This window comes from Euleptes europaea, chromosome 3 (assembly GCF_029931775.1).
Source record: "Euleptes europaea isolate rEulEur1 chromosome 3, rEulEur1.hap1, whole genome shotgun sequence".
NCBI classification, from domain to species: domain Eukaryota; kingdom Metazoa; phylum Chordata; class Lepidosauria; order Squamata; family Sphaerodactylidae; genus Euleptes; species Euleptes europaea.
Genome location: NC_079314.1, coordinates 48,848,003 through 48,875,520, shown reverse-complemented (window position 1 = coordinate 48,875,520; position 27,518 = coordinate 48,848,003). Strand labels below are relative to the sequence as shown.

Below are 27,518 nucleotides of genomic sequence, written 5' to 3'. Positions count from 1 at the left end.
CCAGATTCTCAGTGTTTATTGCAGAATGTAAAAGATGGATTACAACCATAATAAATCTAAGTCCTCCAAGCAATGGGATGGCCCAGGCTAGCCTGATCTCATCAGATCTCAGAAGCTAAGCAGGGTCAGCCCTGGTTAGTATTTGGATGGGAGACCACCAAGGAATACCAGGGGTGCTGTGCAGAGGAAGGCACTGGCAAACCACCTCTGTTAGTCTCTTGCCATGAAAACCCCAAAAGGGGTCGCCATAAGTCGGCACACACCTCCAAGCAAGTAAATATTTATTTATTTATTTATTTATTTATTTTATATTGCCAGGACTAATTTTATTGTGATCAACCATCAAAGCAATCCTAAACAAAGTTACAACCTTCTAAATCCATTGAAGTCAACTGGCTTAGAAGGATGCAGCTCTGTTAAGGATTGCACCATATATCTCCTTCTGGACATTATTTCTAAAGATGCATCCTTGCTTTGTCTGTTGGCAAAGCATCATCTTTGGATAATTTGCACAGTATGCAATTTTTGAGCCTTGAGATTATGAGTGAAAAATGGAGGCCTGCTACTACTCGTACGTAGGATATTATTGTAAACTTTGAAGTGAGGAGGTTGTGACGGGGAGGGTGGCTTTTAGCCTTAACAATCCCAATAATATGAGACCCAGCTCTAAGATTTGTGTCTAATGCTCAGAGCACAGCTTTGATAGAGCATGTTTTCATTCAAACTGTTCAAATTAATGTAACATTTTGAAGTGCTGAATGTTTCCTTCCCATCCTCTCCTATGCAACTATAAGTAACAGAAGAGAGTTTGTAGGGAGGTATTAATTTCAGTTTACAATAGAATGAACAATGTTTCTGTTCACAATGTTTTTGTCACAGCAGTTGAAAATATTTTATCAATAAGAAACAATGCCATACCCTTGATTTTTCTTCAAAAGTTATTGGGATTTGATGTGCATTTCCCCACTTTAATGTAATACACTTTTGCTGCTTGCAGGGGTGGCGGGAACTCGTTTCCTCTAAACCAGTGGTGCTCACTAGGTGGCTTGGGAGCCACACATGGCTCTTTGACATGCCTCCTGTGGCTATTCTGACCATGGTTTTCTAATATGGCACCAACCTCATTTTTCCTGAAAGTGGGCAAAACTATTGCCCAGTGAGGCTTTTGGTTGTTAGGTAGTCCCCAACTTGAAACAGCCACCGCTGGAGGGACCAGAGGATGGCTAAGCTGCGAGCCTCCCTAAAGTGTGGGCCTCATGCCATGGATAGAACTAAAAGGACCAGTTTCTCCAACAACCCCCCACCCTTTCCCTTGGCCTCTGCGCTCTCATCTAAGGAGGAGAACACATTGGATGCAGAGAAAATAGTAAAATCACCATCACCGCAGGAGCCACCCAGGAAAAGAACAAGCCATCATGGATGTTTGTGTGCGGCTTGACTCCCCTTTCTCCACAGCCAGCTTGCTCTCCTCTGGGCACCCTGACAATTTTACTCTCTCACCTGAGCTGCTGTGCCTCATGCTGAGGAGGGAGTGAGAAAGCAGTAAGGAAAGTAAAGGGTTCAACAGTGATGGGGAGAGACAGCTCTACATGCTCAGATGTAATTAAAAAGGTTATTGTTTGTAGTTATATATGTAATATTAATAGTTATTTATTATATTCTTCTATTAGTGTGTGTGTGGTAGGGTGGTGCATAGGGAATACAACTGTCATGTGCCTCTTTTGGTTGATGGTAATGGCTAATGTGGCTTTCCTTGAGTTGTCACTGCTTTAAACTAATTAAGACTACGCATTCGGACATTTTCCTTTTAAAAAGAGAGCCCCCCCATGTTTCCTCTAGGCAGGACCTCATGTCCTGTCACTTGCTTTGCTTAACCAACTTGTTCAATGAGGAGGACATTAGAAGCACTGTCATATATTGCAGCACTTTATCTTGACTACATTTCCCATCTAGAAAGCTTGGCAAAAACCATCAAAAGTTGCCTGAGCCTTTGGTGATTTTATCTCTGATTAAATAGGACTATGAGCTTGGGAGAGAATTCTTGCTTTTGCTTCTGGATTGCTTCATGGGCCATCAGTAAAAAGGTAAAGGTCCCCTGTGCAAGCACCGGGTCATTCCTGACCCATGGGGTGACGTCACATCCCGATGTTTCCAAGGCAGACTTTGTTTGCGGGGTGGTTTGCCAGTGCCTTCCCCAGTCATCTTCCCTTTACCCCCAGCAAGCTGGGTCCTCATTTGACCGACCTCGGAAGGATGGAAGGCTGAGTCAACCTTGAGCCGGCTACCTGAAACCGACTTCCGTCGGGATCAAACTCAGGTCATGAGAGCAGAGCTTTTGACTGCAGTACTGCAGCTTAACACTCTGCGCCACGGCCCATCAGAGGGCAGAATAATTTTAAGGGCCATTGGGTCTGAACACACTGGACGTTAAATCATGAGAAATATTTGGAGTGAAATAGGGCACTTTAAGGGATTTTGGATACAATAGTCCACATGACAGGAAGGTTTTTACCTTTTTTTTACCTACTCCCCAGAGCTTTTCTTCAGACATGAGAGGCACTGAGATTTCCTGAATCGCTAATCCCACATCGGAGGGGGGGGGCAGTTACTTCATATTTGTTTATTTATGTGTGTTATTTATAGTCTGCCTTTCTCACTGGGAGTCAAGGCATATTACACAGTCAACACAATCAACAGGAATGGACATTCAATAAACAATGCAATAGGATTAGGGTTGCAACACCAACCAGAAAACTCAACACAGAACTGAACTGAAGCATAAGTATTAACATGACACATTAAATGATGCAAATTCACCTGTAGGATCCTACTTACAGCAAGCTATACACAGTAGTATAGACCACAGACCCTAATAATTTATCCAAGTAACATTGTGGATCATTTTGTACAGTGCAACTCTATTGCCTGTGTAGAAAAGCCCTACTCAAGGCAGGCCATTCCATAAGGTAGGGGCCACAACAGAGAAGGCATGTGTATGGTCAGTTATTGATCTTGCCCATTTGTAGGTTGGCAAAGCTGTCATGATGGAGGATGGGGGGGGGGAAGGTGGCCTCACAAATATGAGGGCCCAAGGCCATGAAGGGCTTTGTATGTGATAGCCAATACACTAAATTGAGCCCAGTCACTGATGGACAGCCAGTGGAGTGTCTGCAGAATGGGAGTCATATGCATGCTCCATCTATCTCCTGATAAAATAGCTGAGCCATGGCATTCAATCTGAACTAACTGCAGTTTCTGAGTTGATTTTGAAGGGAAACCAATGTACAGTGCATTAACGTAGTCCAGTCTTCATGTCACTGCAGCTCGGATCCAGGTGGCCAGATTAGCTGTATCAAGGTATGGGGCCATCTTATGAGCTAGGCTGAGTTGGAAGGAATCCTTTTTTGCAACTGCATTAATTTGCTTCTGCAGCAATAACAATGGGTCCAGTATAACCCCAAGGCTCTTCACTGAGTCAACAAGGGTCAGCTGAACTCCATTAAAAGTGGGGAGCACAATGTCCTTCAAGAACTCCACCTTTCCAACCAGCATTACCTCTGTCTTTTCAGAGTTTACTATTTGTTCACTCTTATTTAAATTACCACAGCAGCCGAGCACTTGTCCAAGACCTCTAGCACATCACCAGGAGATTCAGATAAGGATGTATAGAGTTTGGAATCATCTGCATATTGATGACAACCAACCCCAAAGCTATGAATTATTTGCCCTACAAGTTTTACATAGAGATTGAAAAGCATGGGGAATAGAAATGGCCTTGCAGAACTCCACAGGATAAGTTCCACACTAATGACAACTGGTTTTCAGTAGCAACCTTTTGAGTCCAATCCATGAGGAATGCTTTGGACCAGTTCTTCAAGCAGCTTCACATTCCACATTCCACCTGCAGCCTCAGCTGAATAGGTCCATTTAGTCCAATACCCAGTTCACAACAGTGGGCAGTTGGATGCCATAGAGAAACCCACAAGCCAGGGCTTACTAGCCACCAGCCTCCCCTGCTGACTGTTCCCCTGCATCTCCACCCAGAATTTCCATTTGGCTATCCTCCATAAATTTGTCCAACCCCCTTTTAAACCGAATGGCCTCCTTCCCATCTCATGGCTGTAAATTCTACATTCTGTAAGGCAAGGCCTTTCTCCGTAAGGAAAATTTGCACCATATGATCCTTTGTGTATTCCACCCTCAGATCAACTGAGAGTCATAACTGAAGCTAGATGGAAACCACATTTTTCAAAGACATAACTATCACATTGCTGTTTTGGTATTAAAAATAATGAGAGGGAGAGAGAGACTTCTAATGTGCCAGCCTAGTTCATTCAAACTGCTTTATGTTGACTGTTTGCCTTTCCCCCCTACAACATGTACTTAACACTATTAATTTCTTTTTCCCAGTTGCTAAAGGACATTGTCTGTTCTGGCAGGATGTGTGCGTGTTGTATGAGAATTATAATGAAACACCCCAGCTGCAGGCCAGGCTTTTTTCTTAGCCCTAACTAAGCTGTTGTAACACAATGCCCTAATGATCTGTAGAGGGCTACCATTTTATAGCCACGCAGAAACAATGCCATTTCTAAACAGTCAGCTTTCCAGTAAATGAACGTACAAGTCTTCCATTTCTGCTGTAGTGGCTACACTTGCTAACAGCACAAGCCTCCAGATAAATTCACATGCTGGCTAAATCTTAGCACTTTGCAGGGAGGCCAAGCTTGGTTTACCTAATATACAACCTGGGCTCCTCCAGCAAATCCTGAAGGATTCTGGGCAACTGGGTCCTTCAAAGTAGGCTGTTTCCCTGTATGCCAGATGCAGTCATCACCAACTCATTTTTACCCCACACCAGCTCATTTTCCATCCCTAATTTTCATCTATGGCTCACTTGAGAGGACATGGCTTGAAGCACATGGTGGGGGAAAGTGCTGTCAAGTCACAGCTGACTTATGGCGACCCTGTCAGGTTTTCAAGGAGAGAGACATTCAGAGATGGTTTGCCATTGCCTGCCTCTGCATGGCAACCCTGGACTTCCTTGGTGGTCTCCATCCAAATACTAACCAGGGCCGATGCTGCCTAGCTTCCAAGATCTATACTGATTACTCTTTAGACTTCATGGTGTTTCTCTCTTGGGATAGCAAGAGTTAAGAGGTTTAACACACTCTGTGAAGATGTGTGAAGTGTGCTTGGACCAGCCTCTGTTTCAAAGTTCAATCTTTGCTTGTGCCCATACCTCAGAAAGGAAAGTCAAGGTAAAATCAGTGACTTGTACAACCTAGTAAGCTGTATTGTTTTTGGTTCTTTTATTAGTTTCCGTAGAATGCCTGCTAATGTTCTGATACTAGCTTCCTATGCTCCTTTGCTCCTAGAAAAGTAAAGATCTCAGTCTGTGGCCAAAAAGGTCTCAACCAGGTGCCTGGCCATTGATCCATGAATAGACCAAATAACATGACTGGCTAAAGAGTTAGCAGGCAAGGAAGGGTGCGTGTGTATAACAGCTCACCACTCATTGCCTCCAACAGCTGACAGCAAAGGACAGCAATTAAGTATGAGTAGTGGCAGGTTCTGCCCTGACCTGGATGGCCCAGGCTAGCCTGATCTCGTCAGATCTCAGAAGCTAAGCAGGGTCAGCCCTGGTTAGTATTTGGATGGGAGACCACCAAGGAATACCAGGGTTGCTGTGCAGAGGAAGGCACTGGCAAACCACCTCTCTGTTAGTCTCTTGCCATGAAAACCCCAAAAGGGGTCACCATAAGTCGGCTGCGACTTGACGGCCCTTTACACACACACAGTGGCAGGTTCTACTCCATACAACAAAAGGGAAGTGTTGAAGTATGCGACTCAGCATACCTGGACGTTAGGGGGCGCTACATCACTCTAAGTGTGTATAAGTGTTATCTCCTTGACTGGGATGTCTCTCTCTTTGTCTTAACCTGGGAGCTGCCCTGTGACCCCTCCCTCTCTCTATCTTCATCCTTTGTTTTTCCTCATTCTCCGCATGGCTCTGCATGGAGTCATGTCACTACAGGTCTCTCCTGTAGAAACAATGCCCTCATACACATAATACTACGTTTAGCTGGCCACTTGTGATAGAAAAGGTACTCTTTAGATTAGACTACTTTCTCTCCTTTCGTTCTGCAACCTAAAGGTGAACTGAATCTACTTGAATACATATAAGTGTTTACTTTTTGCAATATATTTCTTGGGAGAGTTATTTACTGCACTCAGTATCACGCTTCTATTACTGGGCAAACTCTGCTCTATTAACCAAATATCCCAAAAGGGGCCAAGTGAGAGCTAACTCCTTCAAAAACATGCAGATCCCCCACTGCCTCTTGGATAATCAAGGACAAGGAGAGCTGGGATGGATCACTACAGTGACTACCACACAAGTTCACACCACTGGCTTTCCATTAGCCAGTGGGAATGGGTGTGGAGCCACAATAGGAGGAAAATAAAAACAGGAATCAGTTGCCCAGCCCTTATCTTACACTCTCCCTTTAGTAATCCATCCTCTTAGTAACTTGCCAGTCAGCAAAGCTACCGCTGTTTTGTCCCCTGGATGCGACATATTCAAAACTTGGGGATTTTTAGAGACATTTTCACCCATGAATAACTGTCACTAAAATTTCAAAAAAATAATTTTCTTTGCCCTGTTTCACATGAGGAAGTGTAAATTCCAGGAGTATGCATAAATCTATTCCAATTGAGTGATGCTCCCAATACACAGACTTTAAGAGATAGCGCAGCTCAATGAAGCTTACCCACAACTCCCATAGCAGAGACCCCCACAGCAAAGAGATACCAAGAGATACATTTCTTAGAGCCCCAAAACAAACCCACACCATCTTCAATCTGTTCCCACTCCAAATCCATATCTCATCAGTTACTCTAAAGTAGATGTCTTATCAATTCATAAACACAACTCTTACCCCATTTCCCCCATAATGTATGTCATTGCTGCGGATGCCTTTTCCATTCAGAACAACAGCATTAGGTCTTGAAGTGACGCCAAGGATATGAATTGTGTCGTATGTCAGAGAATCCACCCCCCGGTAGTTGTTGTGAACAATACGGGTGGTCAGGTGACCCTAAAACAAATCAGAAGTGTTTTAGGCTTTATAGAAGGATACAGAATAACAAGAAATGAATGTAGCTTTTAAACATTGCTCTTCTTAGTAATACAAAGAACCATCCTGTTCTACCTGATTGCAAGTCCATCAAAAGAAAACATTCTGTCTGAATCCTGGCACCAGACTGATGGCACAGCACAGAAATGTAGACATACAAACTGCTACACACTGGAGCAATTGGTACATACTTTACAGCATGTTTGTACATAAGAATTTTTTTGTTGCCCAAACATTAGCCAGCACATGATGCACGAGATCCAACACTGCAGGAAACCCAGTGCACCTGCAGGCATTGCACAGGATGGTGTCTGTAAGTTTTTCTGTTTGTCCAATCTAAATTTCTGAATATATTGTAAAGGCCATATGGGGAAAATATAGAAACATGTATTTTTTTTCTCCATGGGAAGCTAACAGCACTTTGAAGGGATTAAGACTGGGGCATTGATTCACTATATATCCCAGCACTATATATCCCAGTACTACTCCCTGATCAAATCGTTAGCCTCCAGCTTCAGGAAAAAACAAACATGATGGCAGATCCAAGCAAGGACCTACCACATCAAAGATAGTTTTACCCGTGGCCATCTATCATCATGACAGGTTCTGCTAGATGCAGCTAATTCCCATATTGGATCCAAAGCACTGTCAGTGGAGTGAAGCTGGTAGAGCAGGACTTGGCCTTCTTTCTCTCTCCTGCTCAGTGAGACCCCTAAAATTCTGTTCTAGGGGAGGTAAAGAACCACATGAGGCGGAAGTGAGGGTCTGCAATGAGGGGTGAAATTGATGGAAATCACCCTCCCCTCCTCCATCAATGGAAGTGCTGTTCTGCTAATGGAATAGTCCCTTTTGATCCAACACACTATTGTTTTCAATAGATTGAGGAAGCAAAGGAGCTCTAATTCTGAGGAAACACCAGAGTCTGAAGATAATGAAAAGGTCAGGGACATGGGCTTGGATCCCACAGAAGATTTATGTTGATGGAAGGGGGGCAGTTTTCACAGATTCATCCTACTGTAGCAAACCTCCAATTCATACTTTTCATGGGGGTCCCTTGCCCACCAATAAGGAGCATTTCAGGGGGCATTTTGGGCTGAAGCAGAAGGATATAGGTTAGGCAGAAGGACTTCCATCATTGAATATTTTCGGTGGATCCCAGCTACAGCTTGGACTGAACTGAAATCAACCCAAAGGCAACCTATCCACAACACTGTGCAACCCTTTTGGTGGGGAGGACTTGACTGCACATCTGCTGTGCAGCTCACACGACCAGTGCCCACAGTGCCCTTGATGCCTGCACCTAGTTTATTTGCATTGCCCAAGAGTTGGTAGACAAGCACACCCAGTCTAGACAGCCACTGAGCAGAGGATACTCTCATGCCTTTATTGCTCCCAGGTTTTTTTTAAGAGAGCAACTCTCGAGCACTAAAAGCTGAAGCAGGAATAAAAACTACCCCCTGGGGAAATTCTACCAATGGTTGAGTAGCTTTTAAGTGCTTCTCAAGCAGTAAAGAGACCTTAGAGCTAAATGAATGTGTGACTTGCCTGGCTGGATTAAAGCAGCAGAGGGAGACTGAGGCAGCAGGTCTTCTCAGAAATAACTCCCATTTTATTCAGTGGGGCTGACTCCCAGGTCTTATAATAGCACCTCCTAAGCAGAGTTGTGTCCTTCAAAGTTCCCTGAAGTCAATGGACTTAGAAGGGTGTAACACTGCTTAGGATTGCACTGTTAGCAAGGCCCCATCTATTGACCTGCTTGACTCCTTTTCCCCCTCTTTCTCCACTAACTGGCCAACTAATTAGAAGAAAATCCTACTGTGTGTTTATATTTATTTGCTTGTATTTTATAGTTATTGAATTGTTAGTTGCCTTGGATATTTTTCTTTACAAAAAAAAGAAAAAGGTAGGATAGGAACAGATCAATAAATTTAAGGAACCCTTCCTTAAATAGCCTTACAAAGGAGCCATTGTTCAAAATATAATTAAGGTAATTGCAGGCACAGAAAAGTTGAATATATCACATTAGAATGGAACAAAGTAATCTCTAAAGAGCTTAAATCAATTATGAAAGGAGACAAATTATTTTAAAGAATTGTTTTAAAAACAATTAAGAATATGGGGAGTAGCCTAAGGCCTCTCATAGACTTCTGTTTTACATCCAGAATTCAGGCACTAAATTTATGGATGGAAATCTAGCCAATGCAATGAAAAGTGGATGTATTACTGAGCCGGCAATCAAATGCAAAGTGATTTCCAACTTGAGTATAAAAGCAGTTAACTGTCCTTCTGTAGTTAACATCCTCAATTCGCTATACACCAAATACCAGCAAAAAGGAGCACAATCTCCCCCCCCACACACACACACATACACTTTTCCACTGAGATGATGGCATTTTCTCTAAGACAGGGAGATAAAAAGGGAAGCCTGGAACACTGGGCAGCATCTGCTGTAGTACAAGGAGGATCTGACATAAGTCTGTAGAGATAATCACACACAAAAACAGTTGTCTCTTCTCCCATTCACTGTCAGAGCTGGAAGCAGCAGGTCTGGGAACAGCACCACAGGAATATTAATGTCATTGTGTTCCTCTGAATTGCTCCTATTAATTGCATTCTTGGGGACTAAATGCCATGAAAATCTTTGCAAGTGTTTGGAGTGTCTCCCCCCCCCTTTTTATTTTTAAAAGGCAAATGGCTTCTGCCTAGATCTTTCTCTGTTTTATCCATCAGTAAATACTTCATTAGTATCTAATTGATGTCCAGGATTTTATTGCTTCACAGCAAAATATCTGCTAATGATATACTCTGCAAGCTGACTTATAACTACAGTCATGTTTGCCACCAGAACAAACAACAGGAAGCTGATGAGGAAAGGCTTTTAAGGAGAAATGCATGGACAGTTTTCAGATATTCATGAGGGTATCAAAAAGAAGAAAACTACTCATTTTCCTATCTGCAAAGACACCGTTTCTAGAAGCTTCCTAACCATTAGAGAAATTAACTGCAGTGAATTGCAATCAGGGGAAAGGCTAGGGCATCCTCTTCCTCGAAGACAGCCAAAAGAAAGGTAGGCAGGGATGCAATTCTGTGTCCTGTATTAGAGAGCTGAACTAGAAAGATGACTCACTGGGTATTTTCAAAACACAAGATTGCTGGCAGCTGCTGCTTAGCAGCTGTTTCTGGAACATTCTTAACATGAGCATCTGGATAGGGGTCTCTTCCCTTTGGAAAAGGATGTTTCTGCCCCATCTTGTCCATTTCTCCTTTCTTCACCTGTAATCTACTGCCACTTTCCCTGCCCAGTTTCCACTCTTTTCTCTGTTTTCTTGGCCTGTACTATACTATACTACATTTTGGGCAGCACTAGCCATTCTCCTACCCACCCCTGCTGAACATATCCCTCATTTGCCCAGTTTCTGTCCACCGCTCCTTGCTTCAACTTACTTCTGCGTATGTGTATTTGGCCAGGAAATACATTCCATTCTCTGTAGTGTCTGTCAAAACAAAATGTTGGGGTTAGTATCAGGTTTCCCAAGAAAGAATCTTTTGATTTGAGAACAATACCCAACCACAAACGCAATAAGCCAATTTGGATGCTTGCCCATTCAAGCTTTATTTCACCAATTTCTTTTCTTTCTTTCACACATTAAGGAAAAGGAATTTGTGGATGTCAGCTGTTTTTGCTGGCTGCATAAAACAAGAGGGGGGGCTGCGAGGACAAGAAAATAGCCCCTGCTCCCCCCCCCCCCGATCCAGCCCCCTCTCCTTCCTGCTGATTCCTTTCCCCTGCTCTGGCTCTGCATCCCCTCTCACTTCCTCCCCATCCTTGCACTGGTTATGATGGCCACTGCTGCTGTGCCAGGTACCATTTTGGACTGAAACAGCAACCCAATATGCCAACCCTTTTTTGACAATGTCCGTGCATGTGTATATCTCACTTTTACCAGGGATCATGGAGGAGACCCATGGTTCAGTGGCAGAGCATCTGCCTGGCATGCAGAAGGTCCCAGGCTCAAGCAGCAGCACCTCCAGTTAAAAGGATCAGCCAGTAGGTAATGTGAAAGACCCCTGCCTGCGATCGCAGAGAGCTGCTGCTAGTCTAACTAAATAACACTAACCTAGATAGACCAATGGTCTGATTCAGCATAATGCAGCTTCACATATAACATGTGGGGATTCCTCCCTCGCTCCTTTTTTTAAAGCAGATTTTTCTGCAAACCTGAGGGCTCCCCTAGGTTTGCAGAACCCCAAATTGTAACCATGGCTGTTCCAAATGTGTGGGTCTTTAACCACATAGGGAGGAAGCACTTAGCTATTTGATAAAGTAATATAACAGCTTTGGATACCAATTTTATGCTAGCATCACCTGGCCCGTTGACGCACTAGCAACTTACCTTGCAAATTACTCGCATCCAGTACACAAGAATCCAGACCGCTTTTAAATTCCTGTTCCCACTCGCCTCCTTTCCCCGCTGCACTTGAAAATCCCCAGACCGGCAAGCTTCCAGGCATGCCCAGTCGGTGCTCCAAGCAAGGGTTGCGATTGGTTCAGCTTTAGTAAGGGAGGCGGGGCGAGTGCAAGGATTGGGGCTGGCAGCAGGATTGAGGACGCATTGCATGTTCCCATTTCAAGGCACCGAGTGTGGAGGACGCTTTATTTTTTTAACTCGCCTTATCAGCGGATCCTCTTACTGCGGAGAAACTGTGCTCTGGAGACGTCCTGGGAATCCTTCGGGTGAGTTGCAGTGGGAACATGCAAGGAAAGCCCGCGGAAGCCGGTGCCGCAAATGGTAAGTGCGGACACGGCCCTGGATGTTTTCAAAGGAATCATTTCTGACTTAAAGTAGTGATTGAGCACCAGCCCCATTCACCTGACACTGCTCCAAACATACAGCATAAACGCCCAGCCTGAGAAGACCAGAAGACACTAATTGCCTTACAACAGTTTTCACTCACCAATGGATTCACCATCGTCCCAGAAGACAGAGCCTGAGGCTTCCCCTTGTTCATTCAGAGCAACAATGAGGCCAAATGGATTTAGGCGGCTATTGGTTAAAAGCATTATTGACATAAAATGTAGGTAAGAGAATGTCAAGAAACAAGATGAGCAAATGGGAGCTCTTGATCCCAGAGGCAGCAACGTAAGAGAAAATAATTGTACATTTGCAGATTATCCCATCTGACATTGATAACAATGGGAGACCCATGTGAATGCAGAGACCCAGAGTGAATTTAAAGAGGGCAAGGGCTAATCATTTGAAATGTGAAAGCCACCCCACTGTCACAGTAGCAGAACTGTGACCCAAGGGTACCTCTGAATCACAGAACAGACTTTCTTGTTTACACTATTAAGGAAACTGATACCTGCTACAATTATTTAGCATTCATTCAACCCTAGCAGTTAAGTGACAGGGCTCCATACAAATTGTGAAGGCCAATCATAGACAAGGTGGGGTTTTCTACATACTTGGAGGACTGCCCAGGTATTCAGGGAGATATTGTGTAAATTAGCAACAAGAAAGGGGTGGAGGAATCAAAAACAGCCTGTTGAGGTCTGAACTTGCTCCAAGAACACAGAAGGTTGACAGCAGTTAACAGTCACTCAAAGGAAGGGGAATAGCTGCTTATTCCCCTGATAATTTATTACACTCTAAAGGGGAATATTTGAGTGGGGTATGGGAGATTTCCAGATTGTGTGTCCCCCCCCCCCATGCTTTCCCACATACCTATATTAAACTTATCAATATGGCTGTGGTAGAAAGTTAAACATTTACAGGGGTGACACAAATGTGGTATAGGATACTGCACACCCTCTTGATGGCAAGTAGAAATACGGTAAGTATTGAGGGGAAATTGGCCCATGTGATCCATGAAACAACCCCCAACCCAGGGCAAATTACTGCCACAGCACTAATTTGAGTTTATTCAAACTGAGACAGGAAACTGCTGATCATGGTCCTGAGAAACCAAATGTGAGCATTCCATATTAAACAAAGCAGGAAGAACATTGCCTTGGAGAGGGGCTGTGGCTCAATCGTAGAGCACCTGTGTGGTATGCAGAAAGTCCTAGGTTCAAACCCTGGCATATCCAGTTAAGGGTTAGGTAGTAAGTGATGTGGAACTCCTAAAATCCTGTACAGCCACTGCCAGTCTGACCTTAATTAACCAAAGGTCAGTATAAATGATTCAGTATAAAGCAGCTTTGTGTGCAACACAGTTTGGCATGCTGCTGAGGGACAGTTGGGTCTCAATGGGATCCAGAGATTAAAACTTGAGAGAAACCCCATGGCTAGGAGGAAGACTACTCTTCCTCTAAAAGAGGAAAGTATTCACACATTGCATTAAACAAGCATGCAGTCCTGACAAATTATTACAAAAAGCAGGAAGAGATGTGGCTTAACATTACATGCATTTTCAACGTTCAAAAGTGGGCTAATTTCATCCTCACTGCAAATTATTAGGTCATGCTTTGTGTACTAAATTGACAAATTTCAGCATAGTTCCAAATTCAACACAGGCTTGAATCAGATCATTTTTTAAAAAATAGATGAGTTATTTACCTTGTCGCAGTTCTCATGGCTGGTGCTTGTGTTGGCAAGATGTATCCTCCTCGGATAAACAGTGGGATCTTTTCCAGTGGGGCAGGAATGCTGACATGTGTATTGAGCCAGGAGGTTGGTATTTTATCACCCTACCAAAATATTGGATGCAGTGAAAGAATTCTTTAGAAAGCAATCTGGACAGAGCTAATCTCTTGTTGTATAAAGCATTTTCAGAAGCAGCACTTAAATTACTTTTCCAGTTCCTGCATTAATAATAGAAAAGAAACCCCGCAACAGTGAGGTCAGTGGTTTTTTTAACCACTCCAAGGAATTCTAGGGTTCCTCAGAAATTTTTCTTCTTCCATGAAATGATCCACAGTGGTCGACAAGATTCCCTGCATGATATTTCCTCACTGCTCCAACTAGGCATAGGTACCAAAGAGAAGTGAAGGCTGTCTGGTAAGGTGCAGTCTCAGTTTATATATTCCAGCAATAGGGTCTATCAGACTCCCAATCTTAGTGCAATCCTAAACAGATCTACAACCTTTTAAGTCAACTGAAGTCAATTAGTACATCTTTATGAAACCAAAATTGGCAGCTACAAATGTGTACTAATAGTTACCAAAGGCAGAAATGCCCTAGTATAAATGCCACCAAGATGAACAGCAGTCCCCCAGGACTACTTTCTGAAATCTATCAGTGAAAGACAGTTGGAGACCAGAGTCTGGTTCTTCTAAGTGCAATCCCTAATGGGAGATCCAGGCAGATACTCTGGATGATAGGATGAAAAGCTGTGGAGAATCAGTGGGTTGTACTCCCCTGTCTCTCTGATGATGCTGTTAGCCGTATGCTATCAATGCAGATTGGCTATCAGGGTGACCAAAGCAGTTTCAAGTTGCATAACAAGGCTAGAAACCATGTTCTAAGGAGTCAAGATAATCAATATCAATCAATCAACGAGGTTTTGGAGTTGAGCTGCCACAACTCAATCACCTTGCCATAAAGGGGTGTGAGGAGAGATAGTTGATAGTTGGATAAGCTTAGCATCCAGGCCAGTCTCAGACTGGAGATGTTCTTCTTTCAGTTAGGCTATCACTAGCTGAACTCAACCAGCCACTTCCCATTCCTGGCTGGATGTTATCACCAAGATATACAAGTGTCGAGCAACAGGTAGTAGGCATCCAAGAACCCTGTGATCTCATGCTGCAATAATGAAAACTCACTGAAATGTTTCTGGCCACATGGTGCCATGGGAACCATCTTGCATATATGCTATGTTTAATATGAAGTCCAGGTCAAAGCACCCATAGTGGTCATTTTGAACTGACCCCACTGATTGCCTGGTTACTTAAAATATAACTTACTTATGGAATCACAGCAGGGTTTTAAATGCACAGTGCTTAACAAATAAATCACAAAGTTTTAATGTGAAATTAAGTGAGGAAAAATGAATTTTCCCTCCTCAAAGACTGAGTCACAATTTTACTTTCTTGAAACAGTAGCCTTTTATGGTTTAGCAGAGCACAGAAGAAAGATGGAAATGAAAATTATTATGAAAACTGGGCAATAAATGAGTTAATTGAAGGACACTTCTCAGTTCCCCCAAAAGCAACAAAAAGTTGGTTCTCTCTCGAGGTCAATGAGATTTTATAAAAAACACTGAATGATATATAAAAAGGATGTCATCTTCATAACTACATACCGTGTAATAATCAAACCAGGGTGCTGCTGGAAAATAAACATCCACCGATCTTGCTCCCTGTAAACATAATGAAAACACAGACTACTTTATACATTTCTTACTCATCAATGTTAACACAATATTGTGATTTTTATACAATTCTAATACACCATGGACAGTAAATTACAATGTGACACTAGTCCATATTTTACATTCCAGCTAGAGACTTACGTACCTGTTTAAATCTATCCCATGAAATCAATGGAACTCAAGAGTGCATAATGTGCTTAAATCTTAAAACAGAAATGTCATAAGCATCTGGTTTTTAAAACATCCAAAATTACTATGATCATGACTGTAATATAGTTTTCTATGGTTCAGGACCAGTGTGCTGACTGACAGGCAAGCAAGCCCCAAAAATGTGTGCCCTCCTTTTATTAGTTTATTATATTTCAGTTGTTAACCACATAGACAGCAGATTCTAGACTCATACTGTGTAGTATGCATAGACCTGGAAATACATGGAACAGAAATGGAGCCACTAGTACATTTGAACATGCACATGGGGATACATGTTCATCAGGTTTTTGGGTCTGTTAGATTAGGGCTGAAAGTAGGTACAAGAGCCATTAAACCAGTATAAGTTGGTTTCCTGTGTTCTGTACCCACTATGATACTCATCAAGTAGAAGTTCTCTTTATAAACAAAAGCTGGGATCAGACATCATGCAAAACCATGGGTTAATTAAATTATTAGTATGATCACCTTAACAATGGTTTGTTACGATCCATCCAATCAGGATCAGAAACCATGGCTTGAAGTTAGCTTAATAACTTGAGAGATTGTGTCCTTGTGGGATGAACAAAATTGAGGATAATGAGCATATTTTGCTCCATTGTAAATTCTATAAGGACCTTCGCACTATTTATTTACAGTCTAGCTTGCAATTGCTCGAGGGGCAATAGGATTATGGTAAAACCCGTAAGCTTATTGTAACAAAGAATAGGATTATTATTGACTCGGTTGTGAACTTTCTTTATTATGCTACTAGGAGGAGATTTGCCTTTGACCACTGACGCTTATGTAATTTATGATGTTTATGCCAATAAAGGTTTTGAGTGATGTATGAAAATGGACACTTCTGTCCTTGTCTCAGTTGAGACAAGATACCAGCTGAGTCCCTGTGGAGGAGGTGGCAGAAAGTCTGAAGTCGATGAAATCAGCAATGGTCAAGGATCTGAATGGTTGTCTATGAGCCAAATCCTGGTTCCACATACTAACCATAATTAAAATAAGCCATGGGTCCACACAATTGTCTGAACCAAACCAAAGAATAATTTATGCAATAACCACCCATATTGATTGTGGTTCAAACATTTTCTCAGAGCCTGGCACTATGACACATTTTTATAAAACATTGAAATGTTTAAATCTGCTTTCCCCCCATCTCCTTCCCTTTGCCAAACCCTGTCTCCAAAGGCAGACAAGAGTTACGGGAGAATTTGCAAACCACTAGAGTAGAGCTAGATATTCACTGCTTTACTTTTCACATGGAGTCAGTCTCTTTGGATAATTGACTGGGATCAATTTATAATTAACTAGCTCTAAAAACCAATCTCTTTTGATAATTGACTGTGTTTGTGCACCAGCATTCTCAGCATGGGCAACAGAAGTTCATCCTGCATCTAACCAAAAATCACAAATGGTATACCATCATCCAGCATTATAGCATTTTGAGGAACTCAATACTTGCCTGCTGAAGAACTGGAGTGATCATAAGAGCGGGTCCCCAAAGGAAAGCAGTGTCTATGCCATGAGTCTCCTGGTCAGCTGTAAACCTAGGATTAAAAATTCAACCACTTAATGCAAATTGTATTCTTTCTAGGAACTGACAGAATGTCTCAGTCCTTGTCACAAAGTGGTTTCAAGGGCCTCAAGATCTTCAGAGAAAGGCCTCAGGTCCAATTCACAACACTAGTGAGGGAGTCAGTGCAGACAGTGAATCAGTGATTGCCTAAATGGACCATCTGCCTCCAGAACCATCACAGTCCACACTCCGAAACCCTCATGGGAGCAAAGAAGGTGGTGGTGCCGAGCAGTAACCTGAATGAGGCACAGCCGTACACATTTGGCAGATCGAAGTATGAGTCTTACTCAAGAAAGTAAGTCCTATTCAAGAAAAGAGCACTATCCTCTAAGTCTTGGCAGGATCAGAGTTCCTCCATTGGTGATAGGAAGGGCAGATCTATCCATTCCCTACAAAACCTCTCAGTTGGTTTCTGATCACTGCTGGTGCACCAGATCATAAGAACATAAGAAAGGCCCTACTGGATCAGACCAAGGCCCATCAAGTCCAGCAGTCTATTCACACAGTGGCCAGATCCATAAACCAGCTGGTGTACTAGCCAGGACTGCTCCCTGCTTTGGATAACTAGATATCCAGGCTCTACACTCTGCCACATTACTCATCTTTCTGGTTCTTGCTGTTGTTTCTGAGTCTCTGGACAGCTCTAGCTCTGCTCTGCTCCAGCTGGCTGGCTGCCCGCCTATAGACCTGCGACTCTCGTGCTTTCATACCCATGTGACACATTGCAACTCATCCTGCTCTGTGCATATACAGAATGAGCCACATAGTCTTCTGGAAATAAAAATATGGCACCACTAAAGTTTTAAAGGTTAAGTGGGATTGAAGCCAGCAATAAAGAAAAAGAAACCAAAATTTAAGCTACTCTGTTTTCTAAAATAATTGACAGTCTTTGTGAAGCTAAAGCAAGGAATGGATAAAATGTGCTCGAGGGCTTCCTTCAGGCACCCAGCTCTACTTATCTGTGGCAAAACAAGTTTCAGAGATCAACCTGATGGAAAAGGTTTAAAGACAGCACTTTTTCATGGGCCTTCTATGTGAAGAAGAAACATATCATGCCCCTCTCCTCCACTCACCCAAACAAGTTTTTTTGTCTTCTGAGAAAGAAATGAACCATAAGTTATCATTTGTTTTATACAAAGAAAGGGTGTTTATTAAAAATGCCCTCAATGGAAAATGATGAACATAGATCAACAGTTTCAGTTCTCAATATATAGAAGATAATGACCGAATTCAGATCTCCCACATGTGAATAGGTCAAGATTTGCTTTGAAAATAACCAACAACCATCAAATTCTATGTCAAATATGCAAGGACGTAAAGGCAAATGCTGTCTGATCTGCAACTGTTCGTGCCATTATCCTTTTTGGTACCTCAGGTGAAAAGTCCAAGGTGATGACTGATATTTTTCTCGCCCTCCCCCCCAACCTGCTGTCTCTTAGGGGTACCCAAAGGAGTGAGTTGCCTCAAATCACTTCATCAAATGGCTACCTTTGATTACTGCTGTTAGGGCAAAACTATCTGCCATGAAGTTGGCTCTTGGAATAGGCCAGACGTTGCCATGCAGTTGTGTCTCCATTACACCACAAAATAGTCCCTGTTGGTAGTTTGCAACACTGCACTGAAAATGCTATTATGGGGTTTGGTTTCCATGGAAAGCTCCTGTAGCTAAACACCTCAGTGCATAGAGTAACTACCATGTGGATACAATTTTAAGAGGTTTCCACACTGCTTTTTGTATGAGTCCTTACCATTTGAGTTTCATCAAATACTACATGACTTTAGTTATTCCATTATTTTTTTAAAAAAACTTTCAGTGTCACCTTACATCGGACAAATCTGAGCAAAGCTAGCTATACTGTCTGCCCTTGTTCTGACAATTCTATTTGAAGCCCCCCAAACAATGTTTTGTTGACTTAAAAAGGCTCCAATTAAATAAAAAAAAAACACCTCTGAATGGTAAAGTAAGAAATGCCTGCCAATATCATATAAAAAGGTAAAGGTCCCCTGTGCAAGCACTGGGTCATTCTTGACCTAAGGCGTGACGTCACATCCTGACGTTTACTAGGCAGACTTTGTTTACGGGGTGGTTTGCCAGTGCCTTCCCCAGTCATCTTCCCCTTACCCCCAGCAAGCTGGGTATTCATTTTACCGACCTTGGAAGGATGGAAGGCTGAGTCAACCTTGAGCCGACTACCTAAAACCAACTTCCATTGGGATCGAACTCAGGTCGTCAGCAGAGCTTGGACTGCAGTACTGCAGCTTACCATTTTGCGCCACGGGGCTCCTGCCAATATCATATACCTGTGTTAATTTGCTATTGCTGTGAAAGAAGACCACACTTAGTATAACGATCTTCTGCATCATTGCAATAAACAAAGAACATGCATGAATGGTGTGGGAATCTTGCCTTTAAATGAGAATGAGGAAACCAGAGAATAGAAATTGCCCAAGCCAAGAAAAAAAAGAGTTACATGGAGGGGTATGGTCACAGAGTAGCAGTCAGTGAGGAAAGCAGGTCCCTCCTGAGGAAGAACAGAGTCTTGATAGAAGATGCAGAAATAAATCAGAAGTTTAAAAGGGGTCAGGCTTTGGTTAATCAAGAAGAGGCTATGAAGTGTAGGTAGGGATTGTGGTGGGAATCCAGAAAATTATTACAGGGCCAAGTCTGAGCTTTATAAAAGTACTTGATTGTTCCCTGAATGTCCCAATGTCCCTGGCAAGACATCTTCAGGGACATTGGGATGCTTTACTACTGATCATTTGGGTTTTCCTTACATTGCTCATGGTAGGAAGGGAAAATAAGCCAATAAACACCTTTATCCCATATGCAGTTATTTAAATGAACAAGAACACAAGAAAGGAAAAAAACATTCTAGACTCTTTCTGTTACCAGAGCTGACCAAAAGCCTTTTTAACACTTTGGGCCAACCTACATATTATATGATCCTTGAATCCTATCCAGGTCCCTGGCTGCTTACTGTCTGATATGCACTGCAAGTTCTGTCCTAAGAACTCATTTCTCAGGTTCATGGACGCCCTGTGCAAACTGGAACTCAGCACACTGGGAAAGGGTGCTGAAGCCATTCCCCCCACACCATTTCCAAACCTGAAATGGTCATGGGGAGCCACTAGTTGCCTTGTTTACCTGCAGAATGCATATAACGATTGGGTTGTTTACCTGCAGAATGCATATAAACTTTGGGTACGTGTTAAGTTTCCTTGTGGGAAACCAGTGGTTCTCCAGAACCATTTCAGGTCAGAAAAATGATACTGGAGGGGAGGCTTAAAGTCCCTCTCCCCATGCACCTTGTTCTCAGTCCAAATTAGTCTCCTGCATGCCTGGGTATTGAGTTCCAAGCATGAAACCTATGACACACATCTGATCACCAGGATCCACTGTGGACTTGGATAGGATGCAAGGAAAATATAATGCGTAGTTGGTTACTTTACAACGTATCTGTGATGAAGAAAAAGCAATTGTTAACTTACTCATGCATTAATCCTCGGGCCACTGTATTTCCAGAGACATGGGCTTCATGGAATAAAGTATATAAATATGGCAGGAGAGAGTATCGAATCTGCAGAGTCGATCGAGCAATTGTAGCAAATTCAATTCCAAATGAACCTGGGTCTTGTGCCTGTGAAAGAGTAGCATTTTAGGGTGAAACATTTAAGCTGACTGCTCACCTCTGTCAAAGAAATGGGTCACCATAATTCCTTGCTGTTATAATTTCTTTGGTTCAGGCTTTTGGCCTACTCTAGATTGATATTAGACTCTGAGCGGTTGGAATGCAAACATTCCAGCCTGCAATTTATTGCTGTGGGAACGGTTTCACTTTTGAAAGATTCACTCCTGTGTGTGTGTGTGGGGGGGAAAATAAGATGCAGCTGTGAGGCCTTTACAATCTCCTTTCTTCCTCCCTAAATTGAAGGTCGTTAGTCACCAGGGCAACAAATCTGTCGGACAAGGCCTTATCCCCTACTGACGAGTACCAGGTGAATTGAGTTCTGCAGGCTCAAGCTCACCTTTTGACATATCCTGATGCAGGACTGGGGCAATGTTTGACACGTCATTGAATTACTGGTTTATAGATTTCTTCTCGGTCTCATTGGACAATGTGTCGTCACTCTTTTGGGATTACGACGATAAAAATGGCCAGTTGATAGCCATAATCTATGAATGCTTGGGATATGCAGCAGCATATCAGCTTCATCAAAAACCCATTTTGATTTGCCCTTTTAGGGGGACTTTTTGTTGGACTGACTATGGAAACAACTCTGGATGCTATACCAAGATGCTATGACTTTTGTGGAACTGGTAAACCTTATTTGAAACTTGCCTAAAGCTTTGCCAAACTTTTGAACCTAAGACTCTTACTGTGTAGTTAGCTGTGTTAAACCTATTATTTTCTGCTTAAACCACTTCATTAGCCTTTTGCTTTTCTGTAACGAGCACAAATTTTTGGAATAAATATTTAACCTATATTTTGGTTGTGTTCTTTGACTTTGGAGGCTTCAAGTCTAAATCTGAGTGCCTTATTGTTTTGTGGGTCCACCTACTAACACCCAAACTTTTGTCTGTGTAAATTCTCCCCCTGCAGAGCCTCCTACCTTGCAGGGTGAGTTTTACGCACTAATTTGGTATCAGCAAGCAGAGGTTGCCCTTATCCTCTGCCTGGGGCTAACTGATTGAATAAGGGCTGGTGGCAGCTTACCCGCTGAGCTCAGGAAAGCTTCCTGTGCTCAGTGTTTTGGTTAGAAGTAACTTTGGGATCACCTTTACAGAGGACAGCCCAGCAGAGGCCAGGCGACTTTCCTCTACAACCTCTTCCTGACAACTTCAGATGGATAACAGTTTTAGGTTTTCAGTATATTAAAGAATGTTTAGTTAAATAACTGTCCAAGACATCAAACAAAGAATGCTTTTGAAAGGATCTTGATTAAGGAAACATGAAACTGTAGTATACTGTACAGAGCGTTGGACATATCTGAGAGAAACACTGTATTGCACTTACCTGTAACTGTTGTTCACTGAGTTGTCTTCTGTGCAGGCATACATTAGGACTGCCCACGCGCAGGCCAGCAGCCAGAGGATTTCCCCAGCATTTTCTTAGACCTTAGAAACACTCTGGAGGAGCCCCTCCCCTTCAGAGTACACCTGCACCAGTGGAAACCTGCAGTTCCGGGATGAAGAGTGTCTCGGTTCTGAACGCTCGGGTTGAATCGAGTAGTCACCCCATTCTTGTAAGAATGGTGAGGGAAAATAATAAGGATAATGCTGCCAGGGAGGCGGATGCGCGGATAGTTAAATTATGGAACTCCCTGCCCCAGGATGTGGTGATGGCTGCCAACTTGGAAGGCTTTAAGAGGGGAGTAGACATATTCATGGAGGAAAGGGGTATTCATGGCTATTAGTTAAAATGGATACTAGTCATGCTGCATACGTATTCTCTCTAGTATCAGAGGAGCATGCCTATTATATTGGGTGCTGTGGAACACAGGCAGAATAATGCTGCTGCAGTCGTCTTGTTTGTGGGCTTCCTAGAGGCACCTAGTTGCCCACTGTGTGAACAGACTGCTGGACTTGATGGGCCTTGGTCTGATCCAGTAGGGCCTTTCTTATGTTCTTAGAAATGCCACAGAACCGAAGGTTCCAAAGGTTGGGGGGGTCAGAACAGAAGGTGTTTCTCAATTCGGTTCAACTTCACCCTTGGATATAGATAGTACTGGTGAAGGTGTATGCATCAAAGAGGGTCAAGGTGGAGCCAGTTCATCATGTTCTGTTTGCTCCATCGATGGGCCCGTCAGAACTGGCAAACTGGGTTCTTTCGGAACCAGTTTTGGAACTGACTGATGCTTTTCCTTATGCCTTGTCTTTGCCTTCCACTTTTTGGGAGGCAGTTTGGATGCACATAGTGCTGGCGATCAGGACCAATGCTGGATCAGTTCCGTTTGTGGAACTAATGGGGCTGAGACGACTGATGGTAGGCTCAAGTGATGGTCAGTCCCCAGTGGGGATTTGGCAAGCAAGGTTTGGGAGTGCTCCACCGGGGCAGATGTTTTCGCTGCCGGATTCTTGGAGCAAGATAGTACTTTCTCCCACAAGCTAGCCTTCAAACATGTGGCACAGTTCAAGCGGGCTTTGGGAGTAAATTGAAGGCAGAATTTGCACAAGCACAAAAGACAGAGAGAGTGTCATCAGTCCTTGACATCTTCATACAAAGAACAAACTGAGAAAAAGGGAGCTGCTCCTCTCAGAGCATGTGACCGTTTGAGTGGGAAAATGGTTGCTAACGTGCTCCAAAGGGGAGGGGTTCCCCCAGAGTGTTTCTAAGGTCTAAAATAATGCTAGAAAAATCCTCCAGAAGCTGGCCTGCACGAGCATAGTCCCAATGTGGAACTGCACAGATGACCTAAGATGAACCTAGCTTCTAATTCGCAGTCAGCCATAGTCTTACCACGCCCCGTAGCTCCACCGATGGGAGCTTTGCGAGGCTGCGGCTGTGGTGCGCAAAGCACGCACACCTGGAGCGGCACACGCATGTACCCCGCGTGATGCAGACGCTCTGGCAATCTCAGACGAAACTCTATGGCTTCCATAGAGTTTTAGCCGAGGTTGCCAGAGTGTCCACGTCACTTCCGGGTAAACCTGGAAGTGACACGCACACAGTGTGCGCATGTACGTGCACGCACTGCCTGCCAGCCCTCAGCTGGTTGGCTGGCAGCCCGGTGGATTGGCAGGATTTTACCCGCCACCACTGGGCACTTGGCAACCCTAGTCAGCCATGACCTAGGATTGATTGCTCAGTCTCATCCTAATCTACCTCTCAGGGTTGTTTGTGAGGATATAGTGGGAAAAGAACCATACAAACAGCTCCTTGGGAGAAGAATAGGATAAAAATGTAATAAATTTTGAAATGCTATTTAAAAGCTTACCATTTAGAGAAAGCAAAGGCCTTTTAACCATTTTAATCATATTTATGGTTCTTAACATCTTCATTCTATATCTTAAACTGTTGGTTTCTGGGGCAACTAAATTTGACAGCAGAACACTTCTATGTTCTCAATCAGCTGGCATTGTTCAGCCATAATCAAAGCTTCCTTTGTTATTGTTAAAGTTGCTTATTAACATTGGCAGAGTTAATAGATGTGTGCAGGTATTTGCTTCTTCACAATATCAGCAGTGCTCAGCAAGGCACTGATGTGACCAGGATGCTAAATTCTCTTCCCATGAGCTGCATATTCCTTTACATAAACAAAAGGTAGCTCATACACATTAAATGTGTTTCTTCAGGTCAGAAGAAAGAAGTATTTGTTTCAAAAGGATAATGACTTGCCATGTTAACTAGCTTCTGTGAAAAATGTACACAAACTCACAAAGTATATTGTGGATGCATTCACAACCCCAAACCAAATTCCTACTCTCACCAAGCAAATCCATGATGGTGGCAGAATGGAGTGTTTAACAATACCCAGACTTTGACTCCAAACATATTAAAACATCAACATAAACTGTAAAGGAAAATAATCATTATTAAGCACTAATATTGCTGGTATTAGGGAGGGTTCTATATTGATTTGTTTGTGGTGAGGTAAATTTCTTGAATGAAGCCCAAACTTTGTGCAAATTGCAGATAATTATAACACTTTTCTTCAATGCTCCTTGGGATTAGCTTGCCTTTGCAAAAATTTATAGTACGTTTTTATCCACTGGCTAGTGTAAAAAAACAACACCCCAGTGGCAAAAATAATAGGTATCTGGAGTTGTCCTATGTCCCAAGTAGTTTTCTATTTACAAAAAGAAAGTGGTAAGTGGCTGAATTTGGAGGACACTGTTTACTAACGTGCAGGTGACAATAATGTGAAGTCATTACACATTCTGACAAAAAAGTGCAACTTGATTTTGTCTCCAAATTATTACAAAACGTTTTAAATACTGAAAAGATTTATGATAATTAATCACACTGATTTTTTGATTTGATTTCAGAAATGGCTGGCTAGGGCCGCCTCTAGGTTTGCTCATTTGGAAGACTTACAAGCATGAAAAAATTCATTTCTCATACTATGAAGCTATTCCTATGAGAATCCCTATACCATGTTTGTTTGAAGGCCACATTGCAGCATTTCTAAACACTACCTGCTTACCTGTTGGCCAAGTGCATTGTGGTTTCTCGCCAGTGGATAGAAGGCACCAAGCTGTGTCCAGCGTAAGCACAGTTCAAAGTTGGTATCAAAGTAAAAGCCACAGATATCTGCACCTACCTGTCAAGACAGAATTAATCAGTGAGTATTCCCCTGCAGGAGCATTGGCTGGGAATCTACTCCTGTTGCACTTGGATAAAATGCCTGCTCCAAAATGTCATCTGGAGCTCTATATACTGATATGGGGAGGTAGTCTTTTTATTAGGTGATAAAAAGTTTCACCCCAGTATGGTGATCTTGATCGAATGCATGGAAGTTACCATAATTAATTCTCCCAACACTAACGTCTTTTCCTGCTGGTAGGATTAAGAAATTTAGATAAACTGTAGTGCTTAGGGTTGCCAGCTTTGGGTTGGTAAATATCTGGAGATTTTTGGGGCGGAGCCTGAGGAGGATGGGGTTTGGGGAGGGGAGGGACTTCAATGCCATAGAGTCCAATTGCCAAAGTGGCCATTTTCTCCAGGTGAACTGATCTCTATCAGCTGGAGATCAGTTGTAAAAGCGGGAGATCTCCAGCTACTACCTGGAGGTTGGCAACCCTCATAGTGCTGTTTTAACAAGGTTTCACTAGCTCAAACCTTGGAGAACTCACAACTACCTCAATTCAGATCCACATGCTGGATATATTCATTCATTTTGATGGAAGCATCAGATTTGGATTTACATCCCTTCAAACATGAAGAGCTGTTCCCTCCTTTGGAACTAATGGGCCAGATAGGTAGGGTTACCAATTTTTTAACTGGTCCCTCTTTAACATCAGTTTGACCTGCAGCAATCAACAAACAATGGTCTTTGTGCCCATGCAATGGAAAGCTTCAATGACCCATTAAACCTTTATTAAACAGACAAGATATTTATTTCCCTGGTCAGTTGGTATCCTTAGCCAGAAGCCTTCAGTGAGCATGTCAATTATATAAATAAACCTGTGCAATAGAATGAGTTCTGTTTACTAAATATTTCTGCATACTGAGAAGATACCATCAAAATTCTGGTGGGGTGGGTTATGGCTTGATGGGGCCAGAAGAACTTAGTGTTGAGTCAGAGCCTCCTGAAATTTTATTCAGGGGGGGTGTTTAGTGGACCTTCTGAAGAAGCATATGGGGGGCAAAGTGGGGGTTTACAGTGGGAAGAGAGAATAAATAGAAATTATGTCCCCTCTTCCACAAACAGAAGTGTCATTCCATTGGAGGAAGTGCACAGGCAGACAAAGGCCAATTATGTTCCACTCCTTTTGTACTATAAGCTCATCTGTTTTACCGTCAGGTCACCCAGTGTTTGTTACCTACCTGTCAGTGTGATTTCTGGAGCCCACTAGGGTTAATACAGAGGTTGCTAACATTGGAATGACTTCAGTACTCACCTCTGATCCGTTCCCAGTTGTGCAGGCATGCTACTGATTTATATTCTCATTCTGTTCCCATGCAGAAAGACACCCACAGGGTTTGCCTTCTTAACTTCCACCATGCAATCAATGTAACATCTATTCATGTCATCATTATGCTCGTTTCAAGACTGAACACCACCACCCCAAAAAAAATATGCCTGGGTTAAGGAGTACTTTACTAAGTAAGGATTGTGTATTGTCAGGAAACTAAACTCTTGTGGTGATTTTGAACTGAGACCACTGATTGCTGGGGCTTCTTAACTAGAACTTACTTGTGGGATTCCGAAGAGATTGAACTCCAGTATTCCAATTATTGACAAATGCATATCTTCCCACAGAGCATGGTTGTCGCCAAGCCAATGTGCTGTATATTTCCCGTTTCCAACAAATGTAGAACGACTCAGCACAAACGGTCTCTTATCCGTAGCTTCCTGGATAGCACTGGGAATGAAAAAATGCATCAACATAAGCAAAGCCCAAAAGAATTTTGAGGAGAAATAAAATGGGAAACCGGGACCAAATGTCAAATAATTTACTGAAATATCTTCAGCTATTCCTAATATAATCCTTCTTTGACTTTGAATTTCCTGTCTTGATCCAACATATTTTCTCAATATATTTTAATCAGATTAATGTTCTCTTTTTCTTTTAAACTTCAACGAATTTGTAGCTTCATTGCCCAACAGGAAGATCAAATAATTTTGAT

The 27,518-nt window shown here is 42.7% G+C and overlaps 1 protein-coding gene across 1 annotated transcript in view; it reads right to left on the bottom strand.

The window, feature by feature from the left end:
* Positions 1 to 6,914: 6,914 nt before the first annotated feature.
* LOC130474782 (maltase-glucoamylase-like) overlaps positions 6,915 to 27,518 on the bottom strand; it is a 76,009-nt gene continuing 55,405 nt past the window's right edge. Inside the window, exons 14-22 of the mRNA XM_056846481.1 lie at positions 27,085 to 27,253; positions 25,372 to 25,488; positions 20,716 to 20,864; positions 17,109 to 17,197; positions 15,381 to 15,433; positions 13,697 to 13,827; positions 12,093 to 12,181; positions 10,581 to 10,630; positions 6,915 to 7,097 (exon numbers count right to left, since the gene is read on the bottom strand). Of these exons, the coding sequence (XP_056702459.1) occupies positions 6,915 to 7,097; positions 10,581 to 10,630; positions 12,093 to 12,181; positions 13,697 to 13,827; positions 15,381 to 15,433; positions 17,109 to 17,197; positions 20,716 to 20,864; positions 25,372 to 25,488; positions 27,085 to 27,253 (1,030 nt within the window). The remainder of the gene's footprint in view (positions 7,098 to 10,580; positions 10,631 to 12,092; positions 12,182 to 13,696; positions 13,828 to 15,380; positions 15,434 to 17,108; positions 17,198 to 20,715; positions 20,865 to 25,371; positions 25,489 to 27,084; positions 27,254 to 27,518) is intronic.